General features: G+C 39.9%; 2 protein-coding genes and 5 non-coding genes across 8 annotated transcripts; all 7 read left to right on the top strand.

The window, feature by feature from the left end:
- Window positions 1-250: 250 nt before the first annotated feature.
- On the top strand, window positions 251-333 carry trnal-uag (transfer RNA leucine (anticodon UAG)). The gene has a single exon. It is a non-coding gene; the product is annotated as a tRNA-Leu (tRNA).
- Window positions 334-626: 293 nt separating this feature from the next.
- On the top strand, window positions 627-709 carry trnal-uag (transfer RNA leucine (anticodon UAG)). The gene has a single exon. It is a non-coding gene; the product is annotated as a tRNA-Leu (tRNA).
- A 298-nt stretch (window positions 710-1,007) lies between these two features.
- On the top strand, window positions 1,008-1,090 carry trnal-uag (transfer RNA leucine (anticodon UAG)). Its single transcript has one exon. It is a non-coding gene; the product is annotated as a tRNA-Leu (tRNA).
- A 299-nt stretch (window positions 1,091-1,389) lies between these two features.
- On the top strand, window positions 1,390-1,472 carry trnal-uag (transfer RNA leucine (anticodon UAG)). Its single transcript has one exon. It is a non-coding gene; the product is annotated as a tRNA-Leu (tRNA).
- A 301-nt stretch (window positions 1,473-1,773) lies between these two features.
- Window positions 1,774-1,856, top strand: trnal-uag (transfer RNA leucine (anticodon UAG)). The gene has a single exon. It is a non-coding gene; the product is annotated as a tRNA-Leu (tRNA).
- A 4,353-nt stretch (window positions 1,857-6,209) lies between these two features.
- LOC106905740 (coiled-coil domain-containing protein 42 homolog) lies at window positions 6,210-11,421 on the top strand. 2 transcript variants are annotated; one of them, XM_088006345.1, is made up of 7 exons: window positions 6,210-6,513; window positions 6,594-6,717; window positions 8,196-8,288; window positions 9,001-9,192; window positions 10,665-10,886; window positions 10,975-11,130; window positions 11,241-11,421. In XM_088006345.1, exons 1-7 carry the CDS (start codon window positions 6,476-6,478, stop codon window positions 11,346-11,348), a joined length of 933 nt encoding a protein of 310 aa, XP_087862471.1. In that variant the 5' UTR covers window positions 6,210-6,475; the 3' UTR covers window positions 11,349-11,421. The 2 variants fall into 2 exon arrangements, with proteins under 2 accessions (XP_087862471.1, XP_087862472.1); XM_088006346.1 differs by having other exon boundaries at window positions 6,212-6,505.
- A 134-nt stretch (window positions 11,422-11,555) lies between these two features.
- Window positions 11,556-27,117, top strand: phrf1 (PHD and ring finger domains 1). The gene is made up of 19 exons (XM_014970717.2): window positions 11,556-12,164; window positions 13,519-13,644; window positions 13,747-13,866; window positions 14,038-14,234; window positions 14,327-14,410; window positions 14,495-14,628; window positions 14,733-14,824; window positions 15,701-15,879; window positions 16,132-16,264; window positions 16,406-16,527; window positions 16,654-16,847; window positions 16,997-17,119; window positions 17,790-17,944; window positions 19,581-21,453; window positions 21,949-23,120; window positions 23,241-23,317; window positions 25,163-25,303; window positions 25,752-25,880; window positions 25,998-27,117. Exons 2-19 carry the CDS (start codon window positions 13,557-13,559, stop codon window positions 26,160-26,162), a joined length of 5,178 nt encoding a protein of 1,725 aa, XP_014826203.2. The 5' UTR covers window positions 11,556-12,164; window positions 13,519-13,556; the 3' UTR covers window positions 26,163-27,117.
- Window positions 27,118-27,180: the final 63 nt, after the last annotated feature.

The following is a 27,180-nucleotide window of genomic DNA, read 5'->3' as shown; positions in this document are numbered from 1 at the left end:
CAAAGCACAAGAGTTTCTGGTCATTTCTGCCAACAACCATGGGAGATGTTCAGTGGTTCTCAAAAACTCAACACATTTACTTACACTGGTGGCATGGAAGCAAACACAACTTGCTTTGCTCGCAGAAAATGTGCTGACTTTTGCTCGTCGCTATGAGCAAACGTTTGGCATAGTCCTTAGTGAATTGTCAAGCGTTCTTTGCCCTTCAAGCATAGCGCACACAAAGGCATCTCACCCTCTGGTGAAGGAAGTCAGGATGGCCGAGTGGTCTAAGGCGCTGCGTTTAGGCTGCAGTCTCCCCTGGAGGCGTGGGTTCAAATCCCACTTCTGACACACTTGCATTAATTTAAGAATGAACAAGTCTCAGTGTCTTGATACAGGCAAAGCACAAGAGTTTCTGGTCATTTCTGCCAACAACTGTGGGAGATGTTCAGTGGTTCTCAAAACTCAACACATTTACTTACACTGGTGGCATGGAAGCAAACACAACTTGCTTTGCAGAAAATGTGCTAACTTTTGCTCGTCGCTATGAGCAAATGTTTGGCATAGTCCTTAGTGAATTGTCAAGCATTCTTTGCCCTTCAAGCATAGCGCACACAAAGGCATCTCACCCTCTGGTGAAGGAAGTCAGGATGGCCAAGTGGTCTAAGGCGCTGCGTTTAGGCCACAGTCTCCCCTGGAGGCGTGGGTTCAAATCCCACTTCTGACACACTTGCATTAATTTAAGAATGAACAAGTCTCAGTGTCTTGATACAGGCAAAGCACAAGAGTTTCTGGTCATTTCTGCCAACAACCATGGGAGATGTTCAGTGGTTCTCAAAAACTCAACACATTTACTTACACTGGTGGCATGGAAGCAAACACAACTTGCTTTGCTCGCAGAAAATGTGCTGACTTTTGCTCGTCGCTATGAGCAAACGTTTGGCATAGTCCTTAGTGAATTGTCAAGCATTCTTTGCCCTTCAAGCATAGCGCACACAAAGGCATCTCACCCTCTGGTGAAGGAAGTCAGGATGGCCGAGTGGTCTATGGCGCTGCGTTTAGTCTGCAGTCTCCCCTTGAGGCGTGGGTTCAAATCCCACTTCTGACACACTTGCATTAATTTAAGAATGAACAAGTCTCAGTGTCTTGATACAGGCAAAGCACAAGAGTTTCTGGTCATTTCTGCCAACAACTGTGGGAGATGTTCAGTGGTTCTCAAAAACTCAACACATTTACTTACACTGGTGGCATGGAAGCAAACACAACTTGCTTTGCTTTGCAGAAAATGTGCTAACTTTTGCTCGTCGCTATGAGCAAATGTTTGGCATAGTCCTTAGTGAATTGTCAAGCATTCTTTGCCCTTCAAGCATAGCGCACACAAAGGCATCTCACCCTCTGGTGAAGGAAGTCAGGATGGCCGAGTGGTCTAAGGCGCTGCGTTTAGTCTGCAGTCTCCCCTTGAGGCGTGGGTTCAAATCCCACTTCTGACACACTTGCATTAATTTAAGAATGAACAAGTCTCAGTGTCTTGATACAGGCAAAGCACAAGAGTTTCTGGTCAGGTCTGCCAACAACTGTGGGAGATGTTCAGTGGTTCTCAAAAACTCAACACATTTACTTACACTGGTGGCATGGAAGCAAACAAAACTTGCTTTGCAGAAAATATGCTAACTTTTGCTAGTCGCTATGAGCAAATGTTTGGCATAGTCCTTAGTGAATTGTCAAGCGTTCTTTGCCCTTCAAGCATAGCGCACACAAAGGCATCTCACCCTCTGGTGAAGGAAGTCAGAAGTCAGGATGGCCGAGTGGTCTAAGGCGCTGCGTTTAGGCCGCAGTCTCCCCTGGAGGCGTGGGTTCAAATCCCACTTCTGACACACTTGCATTAATTTAAGAATGAACAAGTCTCAGTGTCTTGATGCAGGCAAAGCACAAGAGTTTCTGGTCAGGTCTGCCAACAACTGTGGGAGATGTTCAGTGGTTCTCAAACTCAACACTTTTACTTACACTGGTGGCATGGAAGCAAACACAACTTGCTTTGCTTTGCAGAAAATGTGCTGACTTTTGCTCGTCGCTATGAGCAAACGTTTGGCATACGCCATAGTGAATTGTCAAGCGTAATTTAAGAATGAACAAGTCTCAGTGTCTTGATGCAGGCAAAGCAGGAGAGTTTCTATCGTCTCCAATGACAACAACATAATTAAATAAGATTAAAAAAATTAAATTTTCAGCTGTGCCACCATAAAACTTTTTGAAGATTTTCTGGACGTGCTACTAGATTTGAGTTTACCCTTCAGTGCTAACAAAACCAAATATCTACTTTTATCTACAGCTAAAATGTCGTTTCCATTGGCTTTAGGATCTGCACCACAGAGTCATACAATAATAACCAGACGAATAACCAGACGTATTCTCTGTAATTTACGGCTGTGGTGTCACATGAGCCTGCCGCTGACGTGAGAGGGAACCGGTGGCTTGTGGCGGGAAAAAGTCTTCATGCACCAACGCATGTGAGGGAGGCAAGAAGAAATGTTTCAAGAAAAGTTAGACAGTTGTTTTATTTTTTTCCTAAATGTGTGGAGTTTGCAGAATTGTAAATTACATTAACTTATTCTGGAATCATTCACTTCACAGAACACAAACAGAGTTTTTTTTTTTTTCCCCCATTATTTAAGGAGTAAAAATGTAAAAAAAAATCTATAAAATTTATAGTGAAAAAGAAAAAGATTTTACAGACAATCAAATCCTTAACATTCCCTTAACGGTTCCGAGCGTGTTCGCATTACAACTTGCGACCGGTTCCACCCGGCCCCATGGAACCACAAGCGGTTCTGCTTAGAACCAGCAGCTGATTGGCCGCTGGTTGTTATGGAGTCAGACGTTGATTTTCCATTGACAGCTGGCTCTCACTACTATATTTTGTAAAGAGTGCTCTTTGCAATATTTTTATGAAATTGGCAGTTAGCAACCAACCAACTCAAACCACATTGTTTATTTTTAAAAATAATGACGTCCGGCACCGCTTCGATGGCGCCCTCAGTGTAATGCGAACACAACAGGGCTGGAACCGTTCCGTTCCGTACTGTTCCGTGCAGTGCGAAAGCGCCTTAAATGTGTGAATAACCTCACACACCGTGACAACCCGGCTGCCATGGGGCCAGGCCTCATGCATGGCCTGTTTCCACCGTAAGCAGGGAACACCAGGGAACAGTCGCGTTGCTTAAGCAGGAGAGGAAATCACCATTTTCTTTCATTTAGTTTTTTTTTTTTTTTTCGCTTTATGACTCCTCAGTCGATAAATGAGGGTCTATTGGCTGGGGCATCTGGAAAGGATTTGCCTGTTTCTCATCATTTACACGGCTGGGAAGCTTGGCTTGCAGTCAGGAAGGCGCAGCAAATGGCCCAAGTTGCATCAGCGGAGAATCAAAGAGGTGGGAGGGAGCAGCAGAAAGGCACGTAATTACTCAACTGAACCATTAATGCCTAATGAGTCAACATGAGAAAACAAATTACAGACAAACAGGACAGAGGTTTCCCACTTGTTATTGGGGATTTTTTTTATTTTTTTTTTTGAGTTGCACTAACAAGACAGATGGACAGAACCTTCCAACATTTGGTTGCTGCAGCCAGTGGCGGAGCTAGACTTTTAAAGTTGAGGGGGGGGCAAGGAGGGCCAGGACTACCTCTGGGGGAGCAAAATTTAAAATGTGTGTGCGCACATCTATATATCTATCTAGTCGATAGATATATATATATATTCAGTCTTTCTGAATATAGATAGATAGATAGATAGATAGATAGATAGATAGATAGATAGATAGATAGATAGATAGATAGATAGATAGATAGATAGATAGATAGATAGATAGATAGATATTTTTTTACAAATAACCAAACTGCATATTTGGTTATTTTTTTAAGTCCCTCTGTCATTTGACAGGTTATAATTAACACCTTTGACTGATTCACATGGAGATATGACAGACTTTTCACAAAGAGTTCATCGCAGAGGCAACTAAAATCAATCAATAAAAAAATCCTTTCTGAATATCATCTCATGGACACTGAACTAAATGCGTCTTTCTGACCGGGAGCTGACAGCGTATTGAAGAGTAATGGACAGGACACCTTGGTTAGGAAGCTCATTGGAAACCTTTAGTTGAAATGGCACCTTTAACTCCAGTCTCCATTACAGAACAGAGAAAACTAAAGACAATGCAACATTGTTTTAATCCATTTATAGTCTAAACAGAGGAGCCAGCAATTTATTTTGAGGAAATAAATAAAGGTGCAGAAGTTAATTAGATCCATGCGCAGTCTGTTGCACAACCAATGCGGACGCGGCTCCGCCGCTGCGAAGAATTAAACTTAACTCGGCCTGCAGTTTTAACAAATGGAGTTGAAGATGTTTTCCTCCCGCACCCAGAAGGAGAGCGATGCTCAGAAGGAGCGCGGCAGAAGTAACATCTGTCCATTTTGGAGAAGCGAAACCATGCAAAAAATAAAAATAAAAAATCCTGGCAAAAACGCACGCCCGAACCACGCACAAGGTTAAGAAAAGAAAAAAAAAAATCTCGCAGAGTTCAATTGTTCAGTTTGGTTCAATACAGATCCAACTGTCGATGAACCAGCGCAGATTTCTCTGCAGATGTGACCAGGAAGAATTTGTGAAGCTGTGAGTTCAGACCGCAGCGGGTGAATTAATGGTAATTTAAGTGGAGTCGCTTAATTTCATTTGTTATAAGTTATTGGAGCCACAGCCAGTGGTTTGTGCATTTATCTGTTTTATATGTGATGGGAAATATACAATATATAGTTACACTGCTTACGTTAATGGTGTTTTAAAAACAAAACCAGTAAAAACTTAACTGAGTTAATATGTCAGATTCCCTCCTCACCCTCGTCTTGATAAGAACAGAGAGCAGTCCGCTGATTTCTGTCCAGACTGTGATCAAGCGCAGCTGACACTTGGTGCGCAGGCAGTTTCAACTTTACGCACAGAGAACATCGCGGAGCTCGTTATTAATCATACTAAGAACAATATCTATCTGAGAATCATCTCTGATCTGGACGTTTTAATGGACCAGAGGCTTTGGAGCGTCTAGCGCAGCTGATCCGTTTCTGCTGGGTTTTTCTCCCGCAGGTCGAGAGAAGTGAGTGCGGGATCAGGAAACGATCAGAGTTCTGCCATCTTCTAATCACGTCATTTCGTGAAATGTTACCTGATTTCAAAAACGGTCTCGCAGAGAAATACTAAATGTTTTGTTTGATCACTATAAATTTGAAATAAAATGATTTTTTTCTTTGACGGACAACGAAAAAACTCTAGCGCCACCTCTGCTCCAAACTACGAACATTATCGGCCCCTCTTCGGTTTTTGTGGAGGATCAGTAAATAACTTCTTGGTGTTTTACAACCACCAGGTATGAAGTGCTTTAGCCTTTGAGTTGCACCACAGCACAGCACATTTGAAACATCCAGGAGATCAATGTTAGCTCGTTTTTATGAGTACAAGTATAAAGGAGGCTGGTATCGCGCCTGATATAAATTTATTTATTTATGTAATCACATATATAGACTTATGTAAAGTTTTATACATTTTCTTTTCATATATTTGTTATTGTTTTTCTTCTTTAGATATTAGGTTGGCTTAGAATGATTCCAAATAATGTACAGGAATGACCTGGTGCAGTTACATGTCACTTATTAGGGGAGGTCACTAGGGGGGCCAATCAGATGACAGGGGGGCCTTCGGTTTCCATGATTACTGGAAAGCTTCCAGTAATCATGGAATCTGGCTCCTCCTCTGCAGAAGACCCATGAGCAAAAACAGGTTTGGGACGGTCTGTACAGCGGTTCTGACCCAGCTGAAGGAGACACTGTCCTGACGGCGTTGGTTTTAACTTTGCTGCTTTTAACTCACATTCACGGAAATCTGCAGCACTTGGAATGGTCAAACTAAGCCTGGATTACTTCTGAAATCATTACAGATTCCATAAAACTCTGTATTGTTCAGTTTGGTGAAGGGTTATTGTTTTTGTTTGTTTGCTTGTTCACTACATCAGACAGAATTGGTTATTCTACTCCACGTCACTTCAAATTTTCTAAAACACGGTTTGTGATTTTCATAATTTAGTTTGCGAAAACTCAAAACATTAGAATATCTTTATTTATTTATTTAGCAATTATGCAAAATTAATTCAGAAATGTAGGATTATACTCCTCCGTGGCCACAGTTTTCTTTTCTTTCACTCTCCAGTAGCCTTAATTCTTTGTCACATTACATTTAATCCCGAAAGCTGAGACACCTACAAATGGCACTCTCAGGCTTCCATACATAACACTGTTTCCCTTCAAAACAAATGTCAGTTTGCGCCCGTAAAAGAAAGCGACCCGTTACCATAGAAACGACGAGAGTTTACTATAGAAGCGAATTACATTCAGCAAAAAAAAACAAAAAAAAAAAAATCTGGAGGCCGACGCAAACACAGCAAAAATGTTTTCCAAAATGACCAGCGACCGGAAGGTTTGTCCGTAAGTTCTCCCCCCCGCCTCCCCCGAACCCGGTCCGGTCCGTCGTGGACAACACCTTTGTTCTATGTTTGTGTTTGCAGGAAGATTAAGCCGACTGTCAAAGTCGCGATGACAGGACGGGATTTTATAGCAGCGCAGATGGAGCTGAGGCAGATGGAAAGAGATCGGGAGCAGCTCAAGCAGAAGGCCCATGAGCGGAAACAGGTTTGGGACGGTCTGTCCAGCGGTTCTGACCCAGCTGAAGGAGACACTGTCCGAACGACGCTGGTTTTAATTCTGCTGCTTTTAACTCACATTCACGGAAATCTGCAGCACTTGGAATGGTCAAACTAAGCCTGGATTACTTCTGAAATCATTACAGATTCCATAAAACTCTGTATTGTTCAGTTTGGTGAAGGGTAATTGTTTTTGTTTGCTTGTTCACTACATCAGACAGTATTCGTTATTCTACTCCACGTCACTTCAAATTTTCTAAAACACGGTTTGTGATTTTCATAATTTAGTTTGCGAAAACTCAAAACACTAGCTTTTTTTTTTTTTTTTACAGTTTTGTTGTTGGCTTAAGGCGCTTTCGCACTGCACGGAACGGTACGGTACGGAACGGAACGGAACGGTTCCAGCCCTGTTGTGTTCGCATTACACTGAGGGCCCCATTGAAGAGGTGCCAGACGTCATTATTTTTAAAACTAAACAATGTGGTTTGAGTTGGTTGGTTGCTAGCTGCCAATTTAATAAAAATATTGCAAAGAGCACTCTTTACAAAATATAGTAGTGAGAGCCAGCTGTCAACGGAAAATCAACGTCTGACTCCATAACAACCAGCGGCCAATCAGCTGCTGGTTCTAAGCAGAACCGCTTGGCCGGCACGATTGGAACCACAGCTCTTGTGGTTCCATGGGGCCGGGTGGAACCGGTCGCAAGTTGTAATGCGAACACGCTCGGAACCGTTCCGTTCCGTACCTAATAAAAAGTGAATGTGATGCAGAGGGTTTCCCAAAAACACAGAGATAGTGTTTGTAATTATGTTTGAGTTATTACGACCCACAAGTGACTTTGGAGCTACAGGTTGCAGACCGCTGACCTCGATCACAGCCTTAACAAGACCATGAAGCAGCAGAGACAGATTCGACTAGATTTGTTCAAACCTTTGACCAGATGTTTAGAAATAAATAAAAGCACTCTCTCTCTCTCTCTCTTATACCGCCTTTATTGTTGGTTCAGTTTAAAACACCTGCACAGCTCAATTGATTGCTGAAATAGATCACAAGGAGAGATTTATGTTAAAAACACAACAGGAAGCTCAAATCTGGGCAGAATTATGCTGTAGCAGAGATTATGCAAAACATAGTTGGTGCTTTGTGAAACGTTCCAGTGGGATGGATTTTAATGCTGTCTCAGGTCAGATAAAACATTTGGTTTAAACTTAGCCTTAGGCTTAGATATCTTAGCCACCAAGGCATAAGTTAGAACTGTTTATTTTTCATGATATAACATTTGCCATTTATGTAATCCTAATTTTTTAAACATCCAGCTCTGTTTGTTTACTTCTTCATATCTAGAATCATAATGTTTTCATTGTATGCCATGTCAAAACTCATATTGTGTGACTCATATGACTATAACTGAATATCTGTTTTGTTGATCTTTGTTTGTTGTTCTTTTGTTTGTTTGTTTTGTGGCAGTATTTGACTTATCTACATCGCCGTAATGAGGAGCTGAAGGAAATCGCAAAGGAAGCACGTGAGCAACGCTTCAAGCTGGAAATGTTTTTTCGGGTACTTCCAAAAATCACACACACACACACACACACACACACACACACACACACACACACACACACACACACACACACACACACACACACACACACACACACACACACACAAAAACATGTTTATCAAGTTTGACATTCTGTAAGTCATTATTGAACACTGCTAAATATTCATTTTTATATTAACGTGTGCTCACATATAAAAGTTTAATCCTGTTTTTTCTCTGAAAAGAAAGATCTCAACAAACATTTGCGCCATTAGGCTTTATTCCTTTCTTGCGTCCTACTCTTTGGTGAACCAGACCTTGACATGCTGGCAGTTATATCGAATCTCCTCCACTTGTAGACTATGTTCTGTACAGTGGAGTGGCTTACCTGAAGTTCCTTGAGACTTCTTTAAGCCCATTATAATGGCACTGACAGCTCTTTCCATCTCACTTTGGTGTGCAACAGTCAGCACCACACCAAACTAAATGTCTGAATTTGAAACAAGCCTTCCTCAAATGATGAGTGGGAATAAATGTAGGGATGTCCTTAAATTTTTCTCACCAGAAATCACTTTTCAAACTACATCTTCGGCTTTAGGTTTTGGATTACACTACTTACATTTCTGAGTATGTTTCATGCTGATCTTATGTCTCCATAAATGTCCAAAAACGCACAAATTGTTTACGCGACTGTCTATGGCACTGAGTAAATCCCTCATTCTGCTCCAGGACGAAGAAACGGAATCCGACAGGTTGATGGCTGAGAAGGAGATGAAGGAGGCGTTGGAGAAGGAGGCGGAAATACAGCGGCTGAAGGAGGAGTGTGAGGAGCTGAAGAAGAAGAAGCAGGAGATGCAGCTTCAGACCCTCAAATACACATCCTACAGGGAGTTCTTGGAGCGCGTGCTCAAACTAACAAAAGTACGGAAGTGACCTGACATGTGGCGCAGTTTTCTTTTAATTCATTGGTAGAAATGACGAGAAAAAAAAGGACACAAGTTCAGTTGAAACAGTCCAAATGAAGTTAAAAAGAAAAAAGACACCTGACAAAGACATTACAGCATCCCGTAGGTTTTCACCAGCATCTCCAAGATTGTCCCTTCATCTGGCAACTCTGTTGAATCCTCCACATATTCAGTACATCTTCCATATTTTCAAAAATGTTAGCCCTAAAAGCTAGGACTGATCAGAAAAAGATAACAAACACATTTTAACCAAAAATGCAGAAGACAGAAACACACGCAAGCTATTTATGCTGAAGTCAGACATCGGGTTTTTGCGGTTCTGATGCTGTTTTCTACATGTTAAACCTGCTGAGACATTTGAAGATCAAGTGACGGTTCAGTTAACACCACATGTCATCTCTACCATCCTCTAACAAGCATACTGTACGTTACACAGTGTAAGGATTAGATTAATAAGCTCTATCTTAGAAAAACTAATAGTTGAAAAAGTATTTCCTTTGCCTGAATTTTTGATTAATACATTTGGTGGAAACCATCCTGACATCACTGCAGGGGCTCTTCGATATCTGGAGGTACAGCCAATCAGCAAGTAATATGAATGGCTCTCTTGGATTGGCTGCTTTGCAAATGCCAGCTAATAGCGTGTCAAGCAGCACTTTCACATTTTAAAGATGTACACAAAAATCTGTGAAAAAGTGGGTTTTTTGCAAATAATTTAGAGTTACGTTCAACAGACAAATGTGTGAATAGGTGCATCTGCAGGTAACGAGTGTGGAGAGTCCGCTGTAATTTTTTGCATCTTTTAATGTTAGTCTTTGAAATATCACAGTGCGTACATGAGTTTATGTTTGTCTGTCTTATCCCATCATTTTTAGTATTTGAGTAGCTTTGATTTCAAATAGCTTTTTACTTTTACTTGAGTAAAACTTTTGGGTTCTCTGCCCAACTCTGATTAAAACTTGAACTGTGGAAATTTGAAAAATTTAAAACCAGGACTCGTTTTTTACTTTATTTTTATTTTAACTTTTCCATTTGGACATCTGAGAAAAAAAAACAACAACAACAACAACAACAACATGATAGTGGATCTATCCCACCTGTCCTTTTCCTACACCCATAACGCCCTCCACTATAGTCCACTTCCTGCTTTAGGAGCGCTCTCCGGTCCGACATACATTCAAACCGCGCCAGAGTTCACTTTAACCGAACTGAGACCAAGGCTTTCAGGCGGGCCGGAGTTTTGCTTTTTGGGTCGATTGCACACTCACACCTTCCGAAACAAACCGGACTTTCTGGGCAAACGAACTGGATTTCAATTAAAACGGACTAAACAGAGCCGGTGCGAACGCACCCTTAAATTTGTTTTGAACTTCGCATTTACTTTTGCTCCCGTTTGTCACCAGGCGACCCTAACTCTGTGTCTCGCAGTTTACCAACGTGGACGAGCTCGCAGGTTACTTTGAGAACCTCCTCTCCATCAGGGATCAGCTGTACCAGAGGGAGACTCAGGTGCAGGAGCGCATGGAGGAGCAGAAGAAAGCCTGCCAGATCCTGAAGGACAAGCACAACCTGGTGTGGCTGCAAAAGAATAACCACCTGTCGCAGCTCCAGACCGAGCTGGAAAAGGCCCGCTCTGAAGCTCTGATATGGGTACGGGAGCGCCTAATCACAGCCTCATCGTAGCCTGGAAGCTAAAGACGCTCCGAGAGAAGCTCAGATGTCACTTGTGTTTCTGCAGGAAAGGCAGTGGAACCAAATTCAGGAAACGGCTGCAAAGAAGACGCTGGAGCTGGGCCAGATTACGTATGCGACCCTTAACCTGTTCGAAATGGCCGGCGGGGTGACTGGAGTGGGCGGTTTGCACATCCACGACACGGAGAAACAACTGGAGGCGGTAAGTGACCTGAGGGAAGAAGCGAAGGCAGCCGGAGTAAGAAAAGAAAGAACTGATGGGTGTGTGTGTGTGTGTGTGTGTGTGTGTGTGCGCGTGTGTTTCCTCCTCAGATCAAGAACTTCATGATGGACCACACAGACATTGTGAAACATTATCAGACACACATGCATCGAGAAGCCAGAGGAAGCAAATCAGAAAACATCGGAAATATTAAGTAGCAAACTGTTTAACCTTGTCCCAGTGTTGTGATGTTACAGTGTCTATGTCAAACAAAATAAAAAGCACAAATTACTTTTCTTGTCTTTGTTTGTGTTGGGTTTTTTTTTTTTTTACCCAAACTTAGAGACTGAACCCTATTATTCATTCTTTGAACACTATTGGGTAGAAAAGTTGGATGGAAGTTGATCGTTGCAGTTTGTAGGATGTGTGATTCTGGTGCAACACTTGCGCAAGATGTTTTACATTATATTTAATATTCTACTTTTTTTTTTAAATAAAATCTCATGATATAAATTGAAAAAAAAGTACTCCTGCAAAACAATTTGAAAAGTTGGATTTTCTGTGTCCGGCACTTACAGGGTTATGGTTGGTTTTGATTTCCCAACTTATCTTATCCTTGTTTTATCTGTTCCTGTTGCAAAAACACATAATTCCTGATATAATTCCCCCAGGTTTTATGGTCAGCTCTTCGGATTAGGCTTTCCCCCTCATCCCTGGACCCACCTAAAACAGGTAAACGGAAAAACTAAGTACACCCCATGATCCAGCAGCTGGAATACTCACCTCGTGCAGCGTTTTTTTTTTCTTTTTTTTTCTGTTGGATATTCTGTTTTAACAACAGTTTTAGAGCCGTGGATGCAGCATCTCTTATGTTGATTCAGAAAACGAGGATCCTTTTAACGTGCACGGTCCCTTTAAGAATCCCATATGTCGAAGTTCACTCGGTAATTTCCGTCCTTACCCAGCCGGTGGTGTCACTCACCAACAGTGGAGACTTCAAACCTATATGAACATATCTTTCTCTACTAAATAGGGTAGGTTTAAAAATATAAATAAATGCTTCTGCGTGAAATTATAGGTGCATGAAAGCAGGCTTAATGTTACGCAAAACGCTCCACACAATGACTGGTTTTAGGATAAGCGGGCTAGTGGTTTATGTTCGCTAATTTTAGCTACTCCGAGGCTAGCTGACAAGCTACACTGAAGCTAATTTTACTAGCTAGCGTCATTTCTTGAAAAAAAAGAGACTAATATGAAATTTGGGCATCCTTTTTGTCATGAGATAAACATTAAATATCAATATGCACATTTTCGCTGTATATTTATTTTATGTAAAAACTGCTGAAAAATACTATTGTGTCATGAATTTTGTTCTTTGTTTACAAATGTAGCATTTGCATAATGCTGCTGTTGGTTAGCCCTTAAACGTTAAGTAGTAACCTTCGGTAATAGTAATATTTAGAATGAAAAAGGTTACAATATTTGACTAGCTGATGATGAGGTAATACAAGTTAAACAGTAACTGGTGAGGAATTAGATTTTGAAAGCTTTTTGCAGTTTTGTTTTTAACTGTCATAAATAGGTGGAAAGACTTCAAATCAAAGAAAATGTCATGATCTTTTTGAAGGGCGATTTAAGATTAAAATTTAGCTTTCGTTTTTGACGTTTTGTTTTCCTTTTGATGACCTTTCCTGTGTAAATACAGACGAATATATATTTCTATTTATCTCTCAGTGGGAGTATTCTTAGAATTTTTACCAGTATAATCATAAAAATAAAACATAACATGTAAAATACATACATGGTCTAGCTGAGACCAAAACATCAGACAGAAGAATTTTGTTTTCCGGTTTTGGAGAAAGCAAAAATGATAAAGCATTCAAATAGAAATTGAGCTTGCCGCAATTTATCATGCGATTAATTGTTTTATTGTTTATTGTGACAGACCGAGATAGGGTTCACTCTAAGTAGGGTTGCTGTCAGTGATATGATTCATCAATCATATCAAAGATGTGTACAATTATTTAAACTGCTAGAGCTCACATTCTGTTTGATATCTGACATTTACAACATTTAACCAGTTACATGAATTCCTTTTAATAACTGAAGACAACATTTTAATCTCAACATCCACATGAGCCCACTATGAATATATCAGCCACATAGCTGAGGTGGATGTATGCCGCTCCCCCAGCTGAATATGAGCGGCTTATCAAGTGTATGTGCTGGTGGATTCTCCACTTGAAATGGAGTGTAACTCCACCTACCTCACTTCAAACCACTTGACTGTCCAATTCCAAAGTAGCATTGGGTCAGTTTCTCAAATTAGCATCAACATAGTAATGGAAAAAAAAATCAACTGAGTTTTCATAATTTCTTCAATTTTAGACATCAAAGACGTTCCTGTGCTGTTTCGATGGTCAGCCATGGATGAAGACGACAGCCAAGATGAGCTGATTAACCGCAGTTCATCTCACAGCAAAGGAAAAAGAGCTGCTTTATGGGCCATCTCAGGTGAGTTCTTTAAATGAGTTTAACTTCAATTCATTTAATATTCCTTGAGGTTTTATATCTATTGTTACTTCTTTAATTGAACTATCTCTATATGCACGATAGATGACTCAGATGATCTCAACGAGGAATCTGAAGAGGAAGACTCTGATAGTGGTGATGACGAAGAAGAGCATACTGGAAACGGAGAAGACGATGAGGAGGAAGATAGTGAGGAAGAGGATGGTAATGGACACAGTGCTTGATCTTCTCTGTGGATATGGATGAGCTTTATGGCACGGCATACACACCCGTGGTGTTTGAGGATTTTTCTTTCTGCTGAAGTTATTCCGTTGTATCCTCTGTTAATACAGTTTTTGCTATGCTGTAAAAAAGAATGGTGTTCTTTTTTTCTAGATAATGAAGAGGAGGAAGATGCTAAGTCAGGGAAAGGAACCTTTGGGGGAAGTTCTGCTGACTTTGCAGAGATGAGCTCAGACGAGGACAGAGAAAAGTGTCCCATCTGCCTGAACTCATTCAGTAGCCAACCTGTTGCAACACCAGAGAACTGTGAGCACTACTTCTGTTTTGACTGCATCCTAGAATGGGCTAAGGTGAGTCTGAATTGGTTTCAACTTAGAGATAGAAAAAAAAAAACATGCTAAAGAACATGACGTTTTAAAAATTAATTCACTCCCCCATTTAGAATGCAAACTCATGTCCTGTGGACCGCATTGTCTTTGACAACATATATCTGAGGAAATCTTATGGAGGAAAAGTAAAGAAAATTGTGAGTATGGCTCCTTGTACACAAACTTTGAAAAGTTAAATGACTGAGTATGATGTGGGCTAATTCCGTAAAGTGTGTGATCAGGTCACTGTTCAGAAGCCTGTGAAGGCAGGTCAGGAGGAAACGGTAGGCTTGGACCTGGAGGAGACCAACTGTGAGGTGTGTGGGGGCAGTGACCGTGAAGACCGACTTTTGCTCTGCGACAGCTGTGATGCAGGGTGAGATGAGGTTTTTACTGAAGCATAGAGTGTTCTCAGCTGGTTTTCATCTGCCCCTTTTAAAAATTAATTGTTAAGAGAGTTAAGCCTTACCTGTGTCCTAGGTATCACATGGAGTGCCTCACGCCTCCTCTTGATGCTGTTCCTGTTGAGGAATGGTTTTGTCCTGAGTGTGAGGCCAACAATCGCCAGTCAAGTAAGCCTTTAATTTACCTCATGGTCACTTATTTTGCAAAAAGCAATTATAGCAGTTTGTGGAAATGCATACACCTTCCATAATTTCTTACTTTACTAGGAATAAGGTAAGTGATATATATTAGTCTTATACATCAGTCTGGGAATAGTTACAAGGCAATTTTTAAGGCTTTTGGGGCTTCAGAGAACCACAGTGAGAGCCGTTATCCACCAGTTGTGGAAACATGGAACAGTGGTGAACTTTACCAGGAGTGGACGGCCGACCACAATTTCCTCAATTGATATTGGAGTAATGACAACTGGGGTAATTACCTGACTTTGACAGATAAGGTAAAGGCCTGATCTGGACTTTGACCTAGATCTGGACCTAGTCAAGTCATGCTTGACTAAGCAAGACCTTAAAAAGGCTGTTCATATACAAAAATCTACCAATGTGGTTGAATTAGAAAAAATTTCTAAAGATGAATGGGCCAAAATGATGGATATGTAGAAATTGGTGGAGGATCTGTGAGCCTAGTTCTTGTCAGGGCTTATAGTGTTGCGATTTGTTTGAAATATCAGGAGATGTAAATCTGCAAATCTGGGTCCTCTTTAATGTTCTCTGATTTTACCCTTCAAGGTAGGAATAGACCTGCTATTCCTCCCTGATTGTGAAAGATGCTGTAAAATTGATATAGCACTTTGGGGGGGAGGACATTTATATAACTTTAAAGCAGATATATAAATATAGAGAATTTCCACATTTGATTATAATTATAATTTATAATAAATCACATTTTTCATTTCCATTGGTATGTTGAACAACATGACAGAGTTTGAAAGAAGGAAAAATTGTGAAGAGAGTTCATCAGTCTCTGTAAATATGTGTTTTTTTTAGGAGGTTCAGCTGAGGAGATCAGTGACACAGACAGCCTTTTCTCTACTCCCCGTCCGGCTACCAGTAGGTCTCGAACTCACACCGCTGGTCCCACCAGGGCTATCGCCCGAACGCAACAGAGTGAGAGAGTTCGAGCCAACGTCAACCGACATCGCATAACCCAGGCACGCACGTCGCAGGTTTGGCATGACGCTTTTGTCTTGGCAAATATTCTAACCCATGCAAAGCATTTGTGTGGTGTTAAACTGTAATGCACTTGCTGTGCTCTCATCTGGTTGAAACTAACTGGCGACTCCAGCTTAGTAAGTTCTGTGTTTGGATAAGATTCAATTAAAACATTTAAAGTTTAGTGCATGTACTGAAATTGGTTTTTGCACGACATCAGGCTTTGAAAGCATCGCAGCAGAGTAATGCAAACACACCTTTTGTAGTTGGCTCCAACATATCTGATTCAGTCGACTTGGCTAGATGAAACCATTAATGCTGTGGTTGCTGGACTCAACACCGCTGTGTATGTACGGGACATCACTCCTCGGGCGCCATCGAGTCGGAGACGCAAAACTGGTAAGTAAGTCAGTAAATGCTCTCCAAGTGTCCAAGTCAATCAAGTCAGCAAAGTAGGCAAAATTTGAAGAAGAAAAGGTGTTGGACAGTTTGTTGTTGTCATTGGTCGTAGGAAATGATGAGCCTTGTTTGATTTGATAGGAAAACGCAGAAAGGCGAGAAGAAAGAAGACATCTACTAAGGGGAAAAATTGTCAAGCAGAAAAAACAGGAGTCAAAAGGAGAAAACGAAGAGCAAGGAAGAGCAAATCTAGGAAAAAAGCTGTAAGTGTTTCAACATCGGTATTGATTTGTTTCTCTTCATTTATAAAGCATAAGTAAAATTATTTCCCATGTCGACAGTGTTTGAGGTCTTTTTCTGAAGTTATGTATGTTTTTTTTCCCCATTAGTTTGAAAGAAAGATAGCCACTCCAAGAAGCCGTATTGCCAATAATCTAGGAATTGTAAAGGATAAGAAGAGCTCTTCACTTCCAACAGTATACCGACCATCAGAGAACACTTTGAGTAACATGCGTGCCGACATTGGAGCCGCATCACTCTCCATCTATGGAGATCCATTTGATCTGGACCCATTTGTTGACCAGTAAGAAGACATAGTACTGTTTTATCATGTAAAATGCTTTCTGTTTACTTGACAGTGCTAGGACTTGTTACACGGCACACATGTGATGAGGCATTTTGGTTTAATACGTATATCATAATAATTTTGATGTATGGTCTTCGTTTGACCAGTGAAGAGGTTGAAGAGCAAGCCCAAGTTACATCGCTGTTGGAGGCAAAAAGGCGAGGGATCTCTCGGTCTGCTCTTCGCTCTCATCAGCCTGTGGCTCGTCCAGTCACTGCAGGCCTCTCCAGGTAGCACACAGTTTTTGTCTTTAGTAACTTTGAATTTTAGAGGTAACTCTGCATCTGCAGTTCCAGTTTGGTCCTCGGAAAAACACATTTCTATTCCTTTTGAGATGTGTTTTCTTTTGCTTGTTGTGAATGTGCTCCTTTGGCTTATCCTGTCAGTAGGTGGCAGTAGAACACCAAACTTAGCTAGACAAAACCCACAAATGGATATGCACTGATTTAAAATAAAAATACATTTTTACATGTTTTGTTGATTTTAATCAATGACCTAAGTTTAAGCCACAGTTTTAGATCGATTCATCTTATCCTAATCTAAGCTTCCTGGGCTGGAATTGATTTAGGTTCAGGTGCCTACTGCTGTTAGGACAATACCAAATCAGAATCCAGCTTCAGTGTTTTGTTATTTCATGACTGTTGACTATACAGATGATAAAAACAAACTACTGTAAGAGCATTTCTGGTAAAAAATTGTTCTCAAAAACTGAGAAAACTATGAAATTTTGAATGGGAAAATTGATAGAAACACTGTAAAGTGGGAGGAGGTTGATCCGAGACACACAAAATAAGGTTTTTTAAAAAATATGTGTAACTATTACAATTTTTCGGCCGTTGGTTATTTCAATATGGATTTATCTGCATTTCTAATTGAATCTTATTTGTGGCGCTCTGCTAGGAGAGGTGTGGACGTCCCTCACTCTGCGGGTGTTGTGGAGGCTGCTCCTGTCCCTGATCTACTGGGAACCATCCTGTCTGGACAGAGCATGCTCCTGATGGACAGTTCTGATGTCGTCATTAGTCGAGATGGTTCTCTTAAAGCTTCAAAGTCAAGTAAGCATGTCTTGCATGTTTCTAAAAACAGCAAAAATATAAATGCATTCTACCTGTTTATTTTGTAAAATATTTTCATCAAAACATATTTGAAAAGTATTTTCACAGCTTTTGTGTTCCACACAAGTTGGCCTGTCATGATAACAAATTTTGCTGGACGATAAATTGCGGCAGACGTTATTGCGATAAATGATAACATTGTTGTTTTGAGACCATTTATAAGTACTATAATGGTAATGGCAAAATAAAAATGCAAGAAGATATTGTCAAAGATCAGTAAACTTTAAATTCTAATGAACATTTAACACTAGAACTGGAAGACATGTTAAATATCCAAGATAAATAAATCAAACAAAAAATAAAATGAATTTTGAAGTCTTTCTAAACAAAATTGTCCTTCAGAATAAGAGTTAGTTGAGACCAAAGCACCAAACTGAAGACTTTTATCATCCAGTTGTTGGTAGAAAGAGAGAAAAATGGAAATTATTGAATTTGTTTTAATCATGCGATTCATTGATTTATTGATTATTGTGACAGGCCTACACACAAGCTAACATTTTAATACTAATGTGTTATTTTCAGAGTTCAGATTAGGTTTTCATAAATCATTGGAGAAATATGCAGGCATAGTTTTAAACCTTTTCTGCTGTATATGGAATCCTCTGTCTTCCTAAAGTCTCCATATATTACAGCCAAGTACCTCCAGAATCCAACAGTGATTAAAAAAATTCCTGAAACACTTGCCTCCATTTCTCTAACCAGCTGCCAGGCTATGTGTTCTACATTGACCATTGAAAATAGTTCACAAAACCCACGTTATAAATTTGCCACTCAGCGTTCTGCAACGTCGGCAGCAATTCTATTACTATACACAGATGTTATCAATGCATCAATGCTGGATCTAAAATTGACAGAACTAGACATGTAATTTTTTAAAATTTTATGCTACTTTTTTGTTCATGTTGATGATGTCTGAATTCTGCAAGTGGTTTATTATGTTCTTGGGTGTCATCATCTTGGACAGATCTTTGGAATGTGGGTATGCGTTTATCTCTTTGACAGATTCTGTTACTTTTTGTCTGAACTTAGCAGATCATTGATTTGCAGACAGAATAAAAATGATTTACTGGCTTCAATTCTGTATTTCCTGGAGCTTTTAGGATTAATTCATAAAACAGAAACAGATTAGTTTTTCTTTGGAATGTCACTCCTGACTAAAACAAGAACAAATACCTATATTTCCAGTTAAGTCTTATTATATTTGACAATTTAAAATAAGAGCCTTCTTATGGTTATTGCTGCAGTCAAAACACACCTAACAGCTGTTTTGTGTTTTGATGTGTTTTAATTTTTTGTTGACCTTTTGATTTCTTTTTGTGGATTAGAGGAAAGAGGAAAATGTGTTATTTAGATTATTCAACAAATGAACGATTACACAGCCTTTGTGCTTACCTGTTGCACAAAATTGGTGAAGTTAATCACATTTATTCAAACATGACAATGTTTAATGATGTGCCTAAAATAACTTTTATTTTTGTCTTTAACCATCACAAAGAAACCCCATCTTAAATTTATGTTTTTATGTTCAAAAAACATAAACCATGTGTTTTTTTTTTGTAAATATTTTCTATTGCAGTGATCCAACCTACACCAGTTCCAAGCAGCAGGAACACCAGTAGTTCAAGTGATATCAGCGCCCTCAACAGTCCAGGGTGTTCGTACAATTTAGGAGACAACTCTGCATCTCTGCACCACAATGGGAGTCCATTAGGATCCTCACCTACCTCTGTGAATGGACTGTTGACACCAAGCTCATCTCATTTACCCTCCTTCATGTCCCCCTCTGCCAACCACTACCAGCCTGACTTAACCTCTGGAGTGAATCCAAGTTTGCCTGCTCGTGCAAACCGACCAGTAGCAGCCAATGGTAGAGCCCTAACAGAAACGCCTTCTTCATCTGCTCACCCCATCCAGGTTTCCAACTTTAGGGACAAAGGAACAACTCTGTCGCTGTCGCAACCTAAGAAAGCTCCCGTTAAACCCATGTGGGTAGATGTGTCTGTGCTTCCTCGCATACCGAAGATAAAAAGAGAGAATAGCAGTGTCACAAATGACAGTGCAGGTCATGGTGGCATTTCTGACAGTAATAGAGGGAGTAGTAATTATGCTGGAGCTGACGATGGTTCTGGGTTGCCTAAAAGTGGCATGAACAGCCTTTCTGGGGACAAAGGAAGGCAACAGAGTGTTGATAAGCAGAAGGGCCACTCTGATGGCCGTAAGAACAGGCCGGAAAGAGCCGGCTCATCATCGGCATTCTCAAATTCCTTTGCTTCCTCTTCCTCCACCACTCCTGCAAGCCAGACTCAGCATGCGTCATTTTCTTCATCTTCATCTGTAAGTTTTCGCATCAATTCCAGTGGGAACTCCTGGCATGCCAGGCGGCTCAGCATAACGTCATCCTCTTCATCCGGAAGCAACATAAAAGAACAGTGGAGGGAAAAAGAAGAGGAAGCAAAAAAGAAGCAAATGCACAAAGACAAGAAAACACTTCTGGCATCTTGTACAGTCACCAAGGAACAAGACAATATTTACGATCCTTTTAATCCCACGCTGTCTGATTCAAGTAGCTCGAGCGACGAAGCCGAGCCCACAAGCCTGAACTTCAGCTCTCAACTTGGCACTAACAGAGAGAAACCTTCTACTTTAGGAAGAAACAAGGGTTCAGTGCCAAGATGTTGGGATGCAGTTCAGGTGAAAACTGAATCAGAGGAGACAGAGTTTTCACAGGAAATGCCCAGGAGCTCGCAGCTTACTGTAACGCCAGAAATAATATTCCCCGCAGATGATATCAAAGTTGAAAAGAAATCTGATTTAGCCGAAGTTAAGCAGGAGAATCAAAAGTTATTTATTGATACTATCATTAAAAAAGAACCAAGTTCAGATGAATATGAAAGTTCTGATGACAGGGTTGTAAGTGAGAGTGAGGTAAAAAGTGAGAGTGCAGACACCACATCACTTTCTTATCAGCATGTTAAACACATAAAAGCGGAGGAAAATACTCAGCAGAACAGTGGACTTTCTGCCGAAACTTCCAGTAGATCTCTTCTCAACTACAGGAATGATTCATCACCTTCCTGCTCGGGTTCCATCTCAAAGAAACAGAGGGAAGAGACTAAATCGGATGATTCACCAACCTGTTCCAGTACACTGACAGGAGAATTGGGCCATAGGAAGCAAACCTCTAAAATGTCAAAGGATCAACATCCCAGTCGCTCAGAGACGGACAGAGGCAGAAGAGAAGACCCCCACGCCTCGGATAAGGAAGGCAAAAAGAAGGAAAGGGAAAAAGGCAGAGAGAAAGACAGGAGCTCAAGGCGATCAAGGTCAAGAGAAAGAAGGAGGGCACACTCAACCTCCGACAGCTCCCAGCCCAACTCACCAGACAGAGCTTACAGGAAGAGGCGGCGGTCCCGATCACGGTCCAGAGACAAGACAAGGAGGCGATCCAGGTGAGTGGAAAGCTGTTCGAGCTGTAGAGCACAGTGGCTGTCAAAAGTGAAGATATTGCTGTTAAAATGTCAAACTTTTGTGATACAAAATAAATTTGTACACCATGATAAATCACTTTAAAACTTTCCACATGTAATATATGACAGTTATGAATAAATGTAAGTATACATTTGTTTGAATGACAAAAAAATAATATTCAGCTAAGAATAAAAAAACAAAACAAAATCAGAAATTAAATTTGACTTCAGTCATAAGTAATAAGATACATATTAAGTTGGTTTTAATTATTATCAAATTGAAATAAGAAACACAAATTTACTCAATTATTTGATGATATAATTTATCTTGCTCTCATTTTTAACATCACAAACACCGGGCATTTTAACAGGGCACTGGTACATATTCGAAAGCCACTGATGACCTTTTGTTTGATCACTTTTTGTGTTTTAAATCTGTTATACATCACATGGGGATTTTGTCATTTTGTTCCGTAGATCTTGTTCGAGTTCTAGCAGCAGAGAGCGCTCAAAAATGAAGAAGAATAAAGGTAAGGAGCGAAATGAACACACAGAGAGAAGCAGAGTGTCCAAGGACAGGAGACGTGATCGATCACGTTCCAAGTCAAGGTCCAAGTCACTGTCTAGATCCAGATCGAAGTCTAAGGATCGTAAGCGTCGCTTATCTCGTTCAAGATCTCGGTCTAGATCTAGGGAAAGGAGGAAAGATTGTGCCAGGCAACATACAACAGTCTCATCCAGAGACAAAGTGGATTCCAGAGCTAAAGATGGGAGACAAAGGACTAATACCGGCTCAAGAGAGCGAAGGAAAGATGAAGGATCGACCAGAAGTACAGACAAAACTTCAGCTTCACATGTTTCATCCTCGAAAGGAACAAATCTCCCACAGGAAAGAAAAAAGGAGAAGGAACTTACACAAAGAAGCATAGAGAAGAACAAATGTGCTCGAGTGAAAAAACAAGAGTTGCCTTCCTGTTCTTTTGTTTCTCAGGTAAAAGATGAAGACAAAAACTTTGAAAGAAGAGATATCCCAGCTGTAGAAATCCCAGTAGAATTAAAAAATAGAAAGGAAATCAAAAAAGAAAAACCGCAACCTGTGGATATGTTTGAAGATTGTCCCATTGGTAAAGAAATTAAAAGTGAAGGAAAGGATAAACCTTCCTTGTCAGTCTCCCAGAGCGATGATGAGATAATGGAGGATCAGAACAAGACAGAGTTGTATGAAACAACCCTAATCAAATCTGAGGCAAGTTCCACACAGGACTGCCCCTCACCGCCTGTCTCCTCACCTCCTACCCTGTCCACTGAAGACCCCCTCCATGACTCAGTATGTCAGTTTCAGCTAAGCTCATTAGAGTCTGACAAACAACAAAACACAGCTGGGGTGGCGGACCCTATAAAACCGGAACCTCCAGAGTCTGACGATGATTTTAATGTGGATGTAATGCTGGACAATCTCGATCACGTCAAATCGGAGCCTGCAGAGGGTAGCGGTGCACGCGCTGAAGAGGAGAAAGAAGCTGTGGAGGAGAAGGAAGAGGGGGAGCCGACGTCAGCCGCAGCAGGATCAAAGTCCAAGACCCAAGTGAAGCGCGTCACCTGGAACATACAGGAGCCAGAGGGGCCTCAGCCAGAGAAATCTCCAAGCAGTAAGTGTTGGCATCAGATTCTTTCACTTCATTTTCATTCATATTTTTTATAATGAGTGAAAGTTTAGAGATTTGTTCTCTATTTCAATTTTCGGCCTCATGCTCGTTTTACTTCCACAGAGCTAGCGCTGTATAAGTTGAAGCTGAAGCAGGAAGGATCTCGCAAACCCCCTTTGCCTGTCCAGGCATCCACTCAGGTCAGAAGGAGCTGTTTCATAGCGTTTGTTTGCTTTTCAGCATGCATTTTATTAAAAGTGTGTGCAATGTAATTTTAGTGATGGCATGCAGGTGGCAGTGTGTACCTCAAGACTGACTCTGGAAAAAGTCACATGGTTGAAACTGATTCTGAAGCATTTTCAGATGAAACGAAACTAGATCTTTGTCTCTACAAACCTTTCACCACTGATTTAAAACACTGCTGTTATGGTCTTGTTTTGATGCTTGTTAATGAATGTCAGATTGTGTCCCCACGCATGATAAATAATTTGTATAAATACACAATGTCTTTACACTATAAAGTAACAATAGAAACGGCAAATTCAGACCATCTGTACAAAAATTATCCTGCAATGCAAAGGTATGTTCTCTTAAAACAAATGTTAATATGAAGTTCAATTAAGTGCAAATTGCTTACAAACCTCCTGGCCATTGTAATAAAGTTATTAACATTCTTAAAGTCAGTAATATCTGTCAATCTATAAAAGATTATAAAACCATTTCAATAGCCTTAGGTTTTATTATCTATTCTATTCTTGGGTTCTGTTATCCTTTATATCATAATGGATAATAGAACGTCTACAGTGGTGTAAAAAGTGTTTGGCTCTTTTCTAATTTGCAATTTATTTGCACAATTGTCACATCTCAGTATTTCAGAACATCAAACCAGTTTAAATATTAGCCAAAGACAACACAAGTAAAGATCAAATGCAGTTTCCAAATGGAAACAAAATAAATAAAAACCTACATAGTCCTGTGTGAGAGAGATTTCAACCGACACCTAATAATTTGCTGAGCCACCATTAGCAGCAATAACAGATATCAATAGCTTGCAATGAGTCTTTTGCAGCGCTGTGGAGGAAATTTGGCCGATTGCAGAATTATTCCAATGCAGCTGTAATGACCATAATGTCTCCATTACGGTTCATTGTAGGCGTGAATATTGACAGGACCCTGGGCTGCCATTGTTGCTCCAGTGATGTTTGCAGCTACAGCAATGGAAAATCTCCAAGTTATGAGTTTGATGAACTCAAATAAACCCAAATATTATTGTTGGTCCAAACATAATGAAAACAGTCTAGATTAGCAGATGATTTTTGCTTTGCACAAAATATGTAAACCAATATCCACTTATGAACTTTATTTAAAAGAAAATTATAATCGCAGAGTACAATGCATATCACACCAGACTAATATGTAGATCTGATGTAAACCGATCAGCACTAAACTTTAACTCTGACAGAGTTGGAGCTGAATCATTTCTCCTTCGTTGCTGCCTGTTCCCCAGACAGACGAGCGCCTTACAGAGCTATGAGATCACGGTCATTCCCCTCCCAAAGTTCATTCATGTGTTCCAGGCGCTTCTTGTGATTAAACTCCCATCCTGTGGGATGACTGCAAACAGGCCATTCATGCTCAAATCCTCCCCTTTAGATGAATTCAAACAGTTGTGTAAAGAACAAAGGGGCAAAGCAATACTACTACAAACTCTTGATGGCACTAATTTCCACCAAGCATTTGAGCAACACAAGGAGTTGCTGTGTTTAGTTTGGCAGGAATCCTTTTTCACTCTAATGTAGGAGGGTTTAGATAGCAGTTTGTCTCTATAAATAAAATCATCGTTGAAAACCACTTTGTATTTTGTACATATTATTGACTGACGCTAAAAGGCATTTGATCTGAGACATTTAGATGCGCCAAAAAAAAAAAAGAAAAAAAAAACCCAGAAGGAACGTATAAAGGGGAATAACTTTGAATGGTGCTGTGCAGGACTTTCCCTTTTGATTTTGCATATTAGGTTAAACTAATAATTCATACTTTTACAGAGCACTGTGTGTGACTCCTCAAAGAAAAGTGTTGCTGGTTTACTGACGGCTAATTCCAGCTCGGGAGGCCTCAACCCTGCGGAGTTACCAACCACTGAGCAAAGAGAAGCAGAAGAAGGGGATTTGTCAAGGAAAGACAAGGTGAAAATGGCATTTATTCATTTTAGCTCTCAAATAAGGTTATTAAAGAGACATACATTTTTTTTATTCACTTTGATTTTTTTTTTTGTCCTTGTTAAGCACATTTACTTTAACTTTTTTTCTCAACATAATTTTAATAAGTTTTTCTATTAAAAAATGCAAAAAAAAACAAAAAAAAAAACACCTGACCCAGCTAGCAAAAATGAGCAAAAAATTTACTGTACAAGGAAGTTAAGACATTTCTTCTTCCTGATGCCGATCACTACTGAGCTGGATGTGTCCCGTTGGTGCAACAGGCACTTCACTGAGTCAAAGAATTGAATTATACTATCTAGATTGTGATCAGTAGCTCAAGGAGCTGATATTACCAGCCTAGTAAACTGAAATAAATATAAAAACGTCTGAGGATTAGGTTGTAACATGAGCAATGCTTTATTCCTACCAACAGTATCTGAAAAAGCTGCACATGCAGGAGAGAGCTGTTGAAGAAGTGAAGTTAGCCATCAAGCCTTTTTACCAAAGGAGAGACATCAACAAAGACGAGTACAAAGAGATTCTGCGTAAAGCTGTTCAAAAGGTGAGTCAAAGATGAATGTAAAACTCCTTTTGAAAAAATACTTTGTAATTCAATATAATTAACTCTAGTTTTTTTTAAGGGATTCTTATACAATTATCTTTTATTTCTGGTCACCAGGTGTGCCACAGCAAAAGTGGGGAAATCAACCCAGTGAAAGTGGGAAATCTGATCAAGGCGTATGTGGAAAAATACAAACATGCAAGGAAACATAAAAAAGGAGACGATTCAGCAAAGGTACCTGAGGATCAGAGTGAGCCAATAAAACTATCTGACAGTCCATAAGGAACCATAAACGCTCATGGACACTCATCCCCAGCTTTGTGTTCTATATCTCAAATAACCCCAAAAGAGTAAACTGAATTGAATACTCAGTTATGGAATAGTTTCTTAAATGTTTGCTTAATGTATGTATTACGTTCTTTAAAAGTGACTTGAATTAACTTGAATTACCCATTTGTGTCTTCATCTTGGGTCGTCTCTGACTGCAAGTGATTTTGTGTTGTGCAGCTGAGAAACATTAAAATGGAACATTATTCAGTTTTGCCTTAAAGAGGCAAAACTTCAAGACCATCCCATGGAAATAAAAATCAGGTAGCCTTCTCCTTTATCTGCCCTTTCACTCTGAGGATCCAGAGTTTTTTTTGGCTTCATGTTGTCTATGGGTGTTGTTTTTTTTTTCTATACAGAAAATGAGTTATTTATAAGTGGCAAAGCTAAATGTCTATCTTCAAGTGGTGAAATTATGCAGCTAGTGCATATTCATGACATTTGTCATATTACGGAAAGACACTAATATGCAATTTTGTAGAAGATTAAATGACCTGAATCTCGAAAGGATTTGAGATTCAGTTGTAAATAGTTGAGTTTTGATATAAATACCCAAGGGATTCTTCCATCCGTTTTACCTGTTGTGAATAATTGCCGTCTTTGAATTTTTTCTTTTTTTCTTTTTTAAATAGAGGATATTTATGTTTTGTAATTGAAAGCCGGTGTTGTGTCTTCCACGTCTAACTCTACTAAATGTAGTTGAATAAAGGAAAACTGTATACAAGGTTTGTAACATTTGTTCATTTTTTATTTTGGTGGGTTTGGAGGCCGTAGAGGGTAGCACCAGGTTTACGGTTTGTTTCAGTCCATAACAGAAATATAGGAAATCAGTTTTTAGAGTCAGTTTTTTTTTTGTCATCAGTTGTAATAAAAAGAACAATTTCTTTGAATAAACAATACTTCATTTGTCTATTTATTTTAATTTTTAACTAGTTGACAGCATTTTCACAGGGCATAATATGGATGTAATAGT

The sequence above is a fragment of the Poecilia mexicana genome, unplaced genomic scaffold (assembly GCF_051168715.1).
Source record: "Poecilia mexicana isolate PSO_F unplaced genomic scaffold, ASM5116871v1 scaffold_6, whole genome shotgun sequence".
Taxonomy (NCBI): Eukaryota; Metazoa; Chordata; class Actinopteri; order Cyprinodontiformes; family Poeciliidae; genus Poecilia; species Poecilia mexicana.
This window is presented reverse-complemented; position numbering and strand designations above follow the sequence as displayed.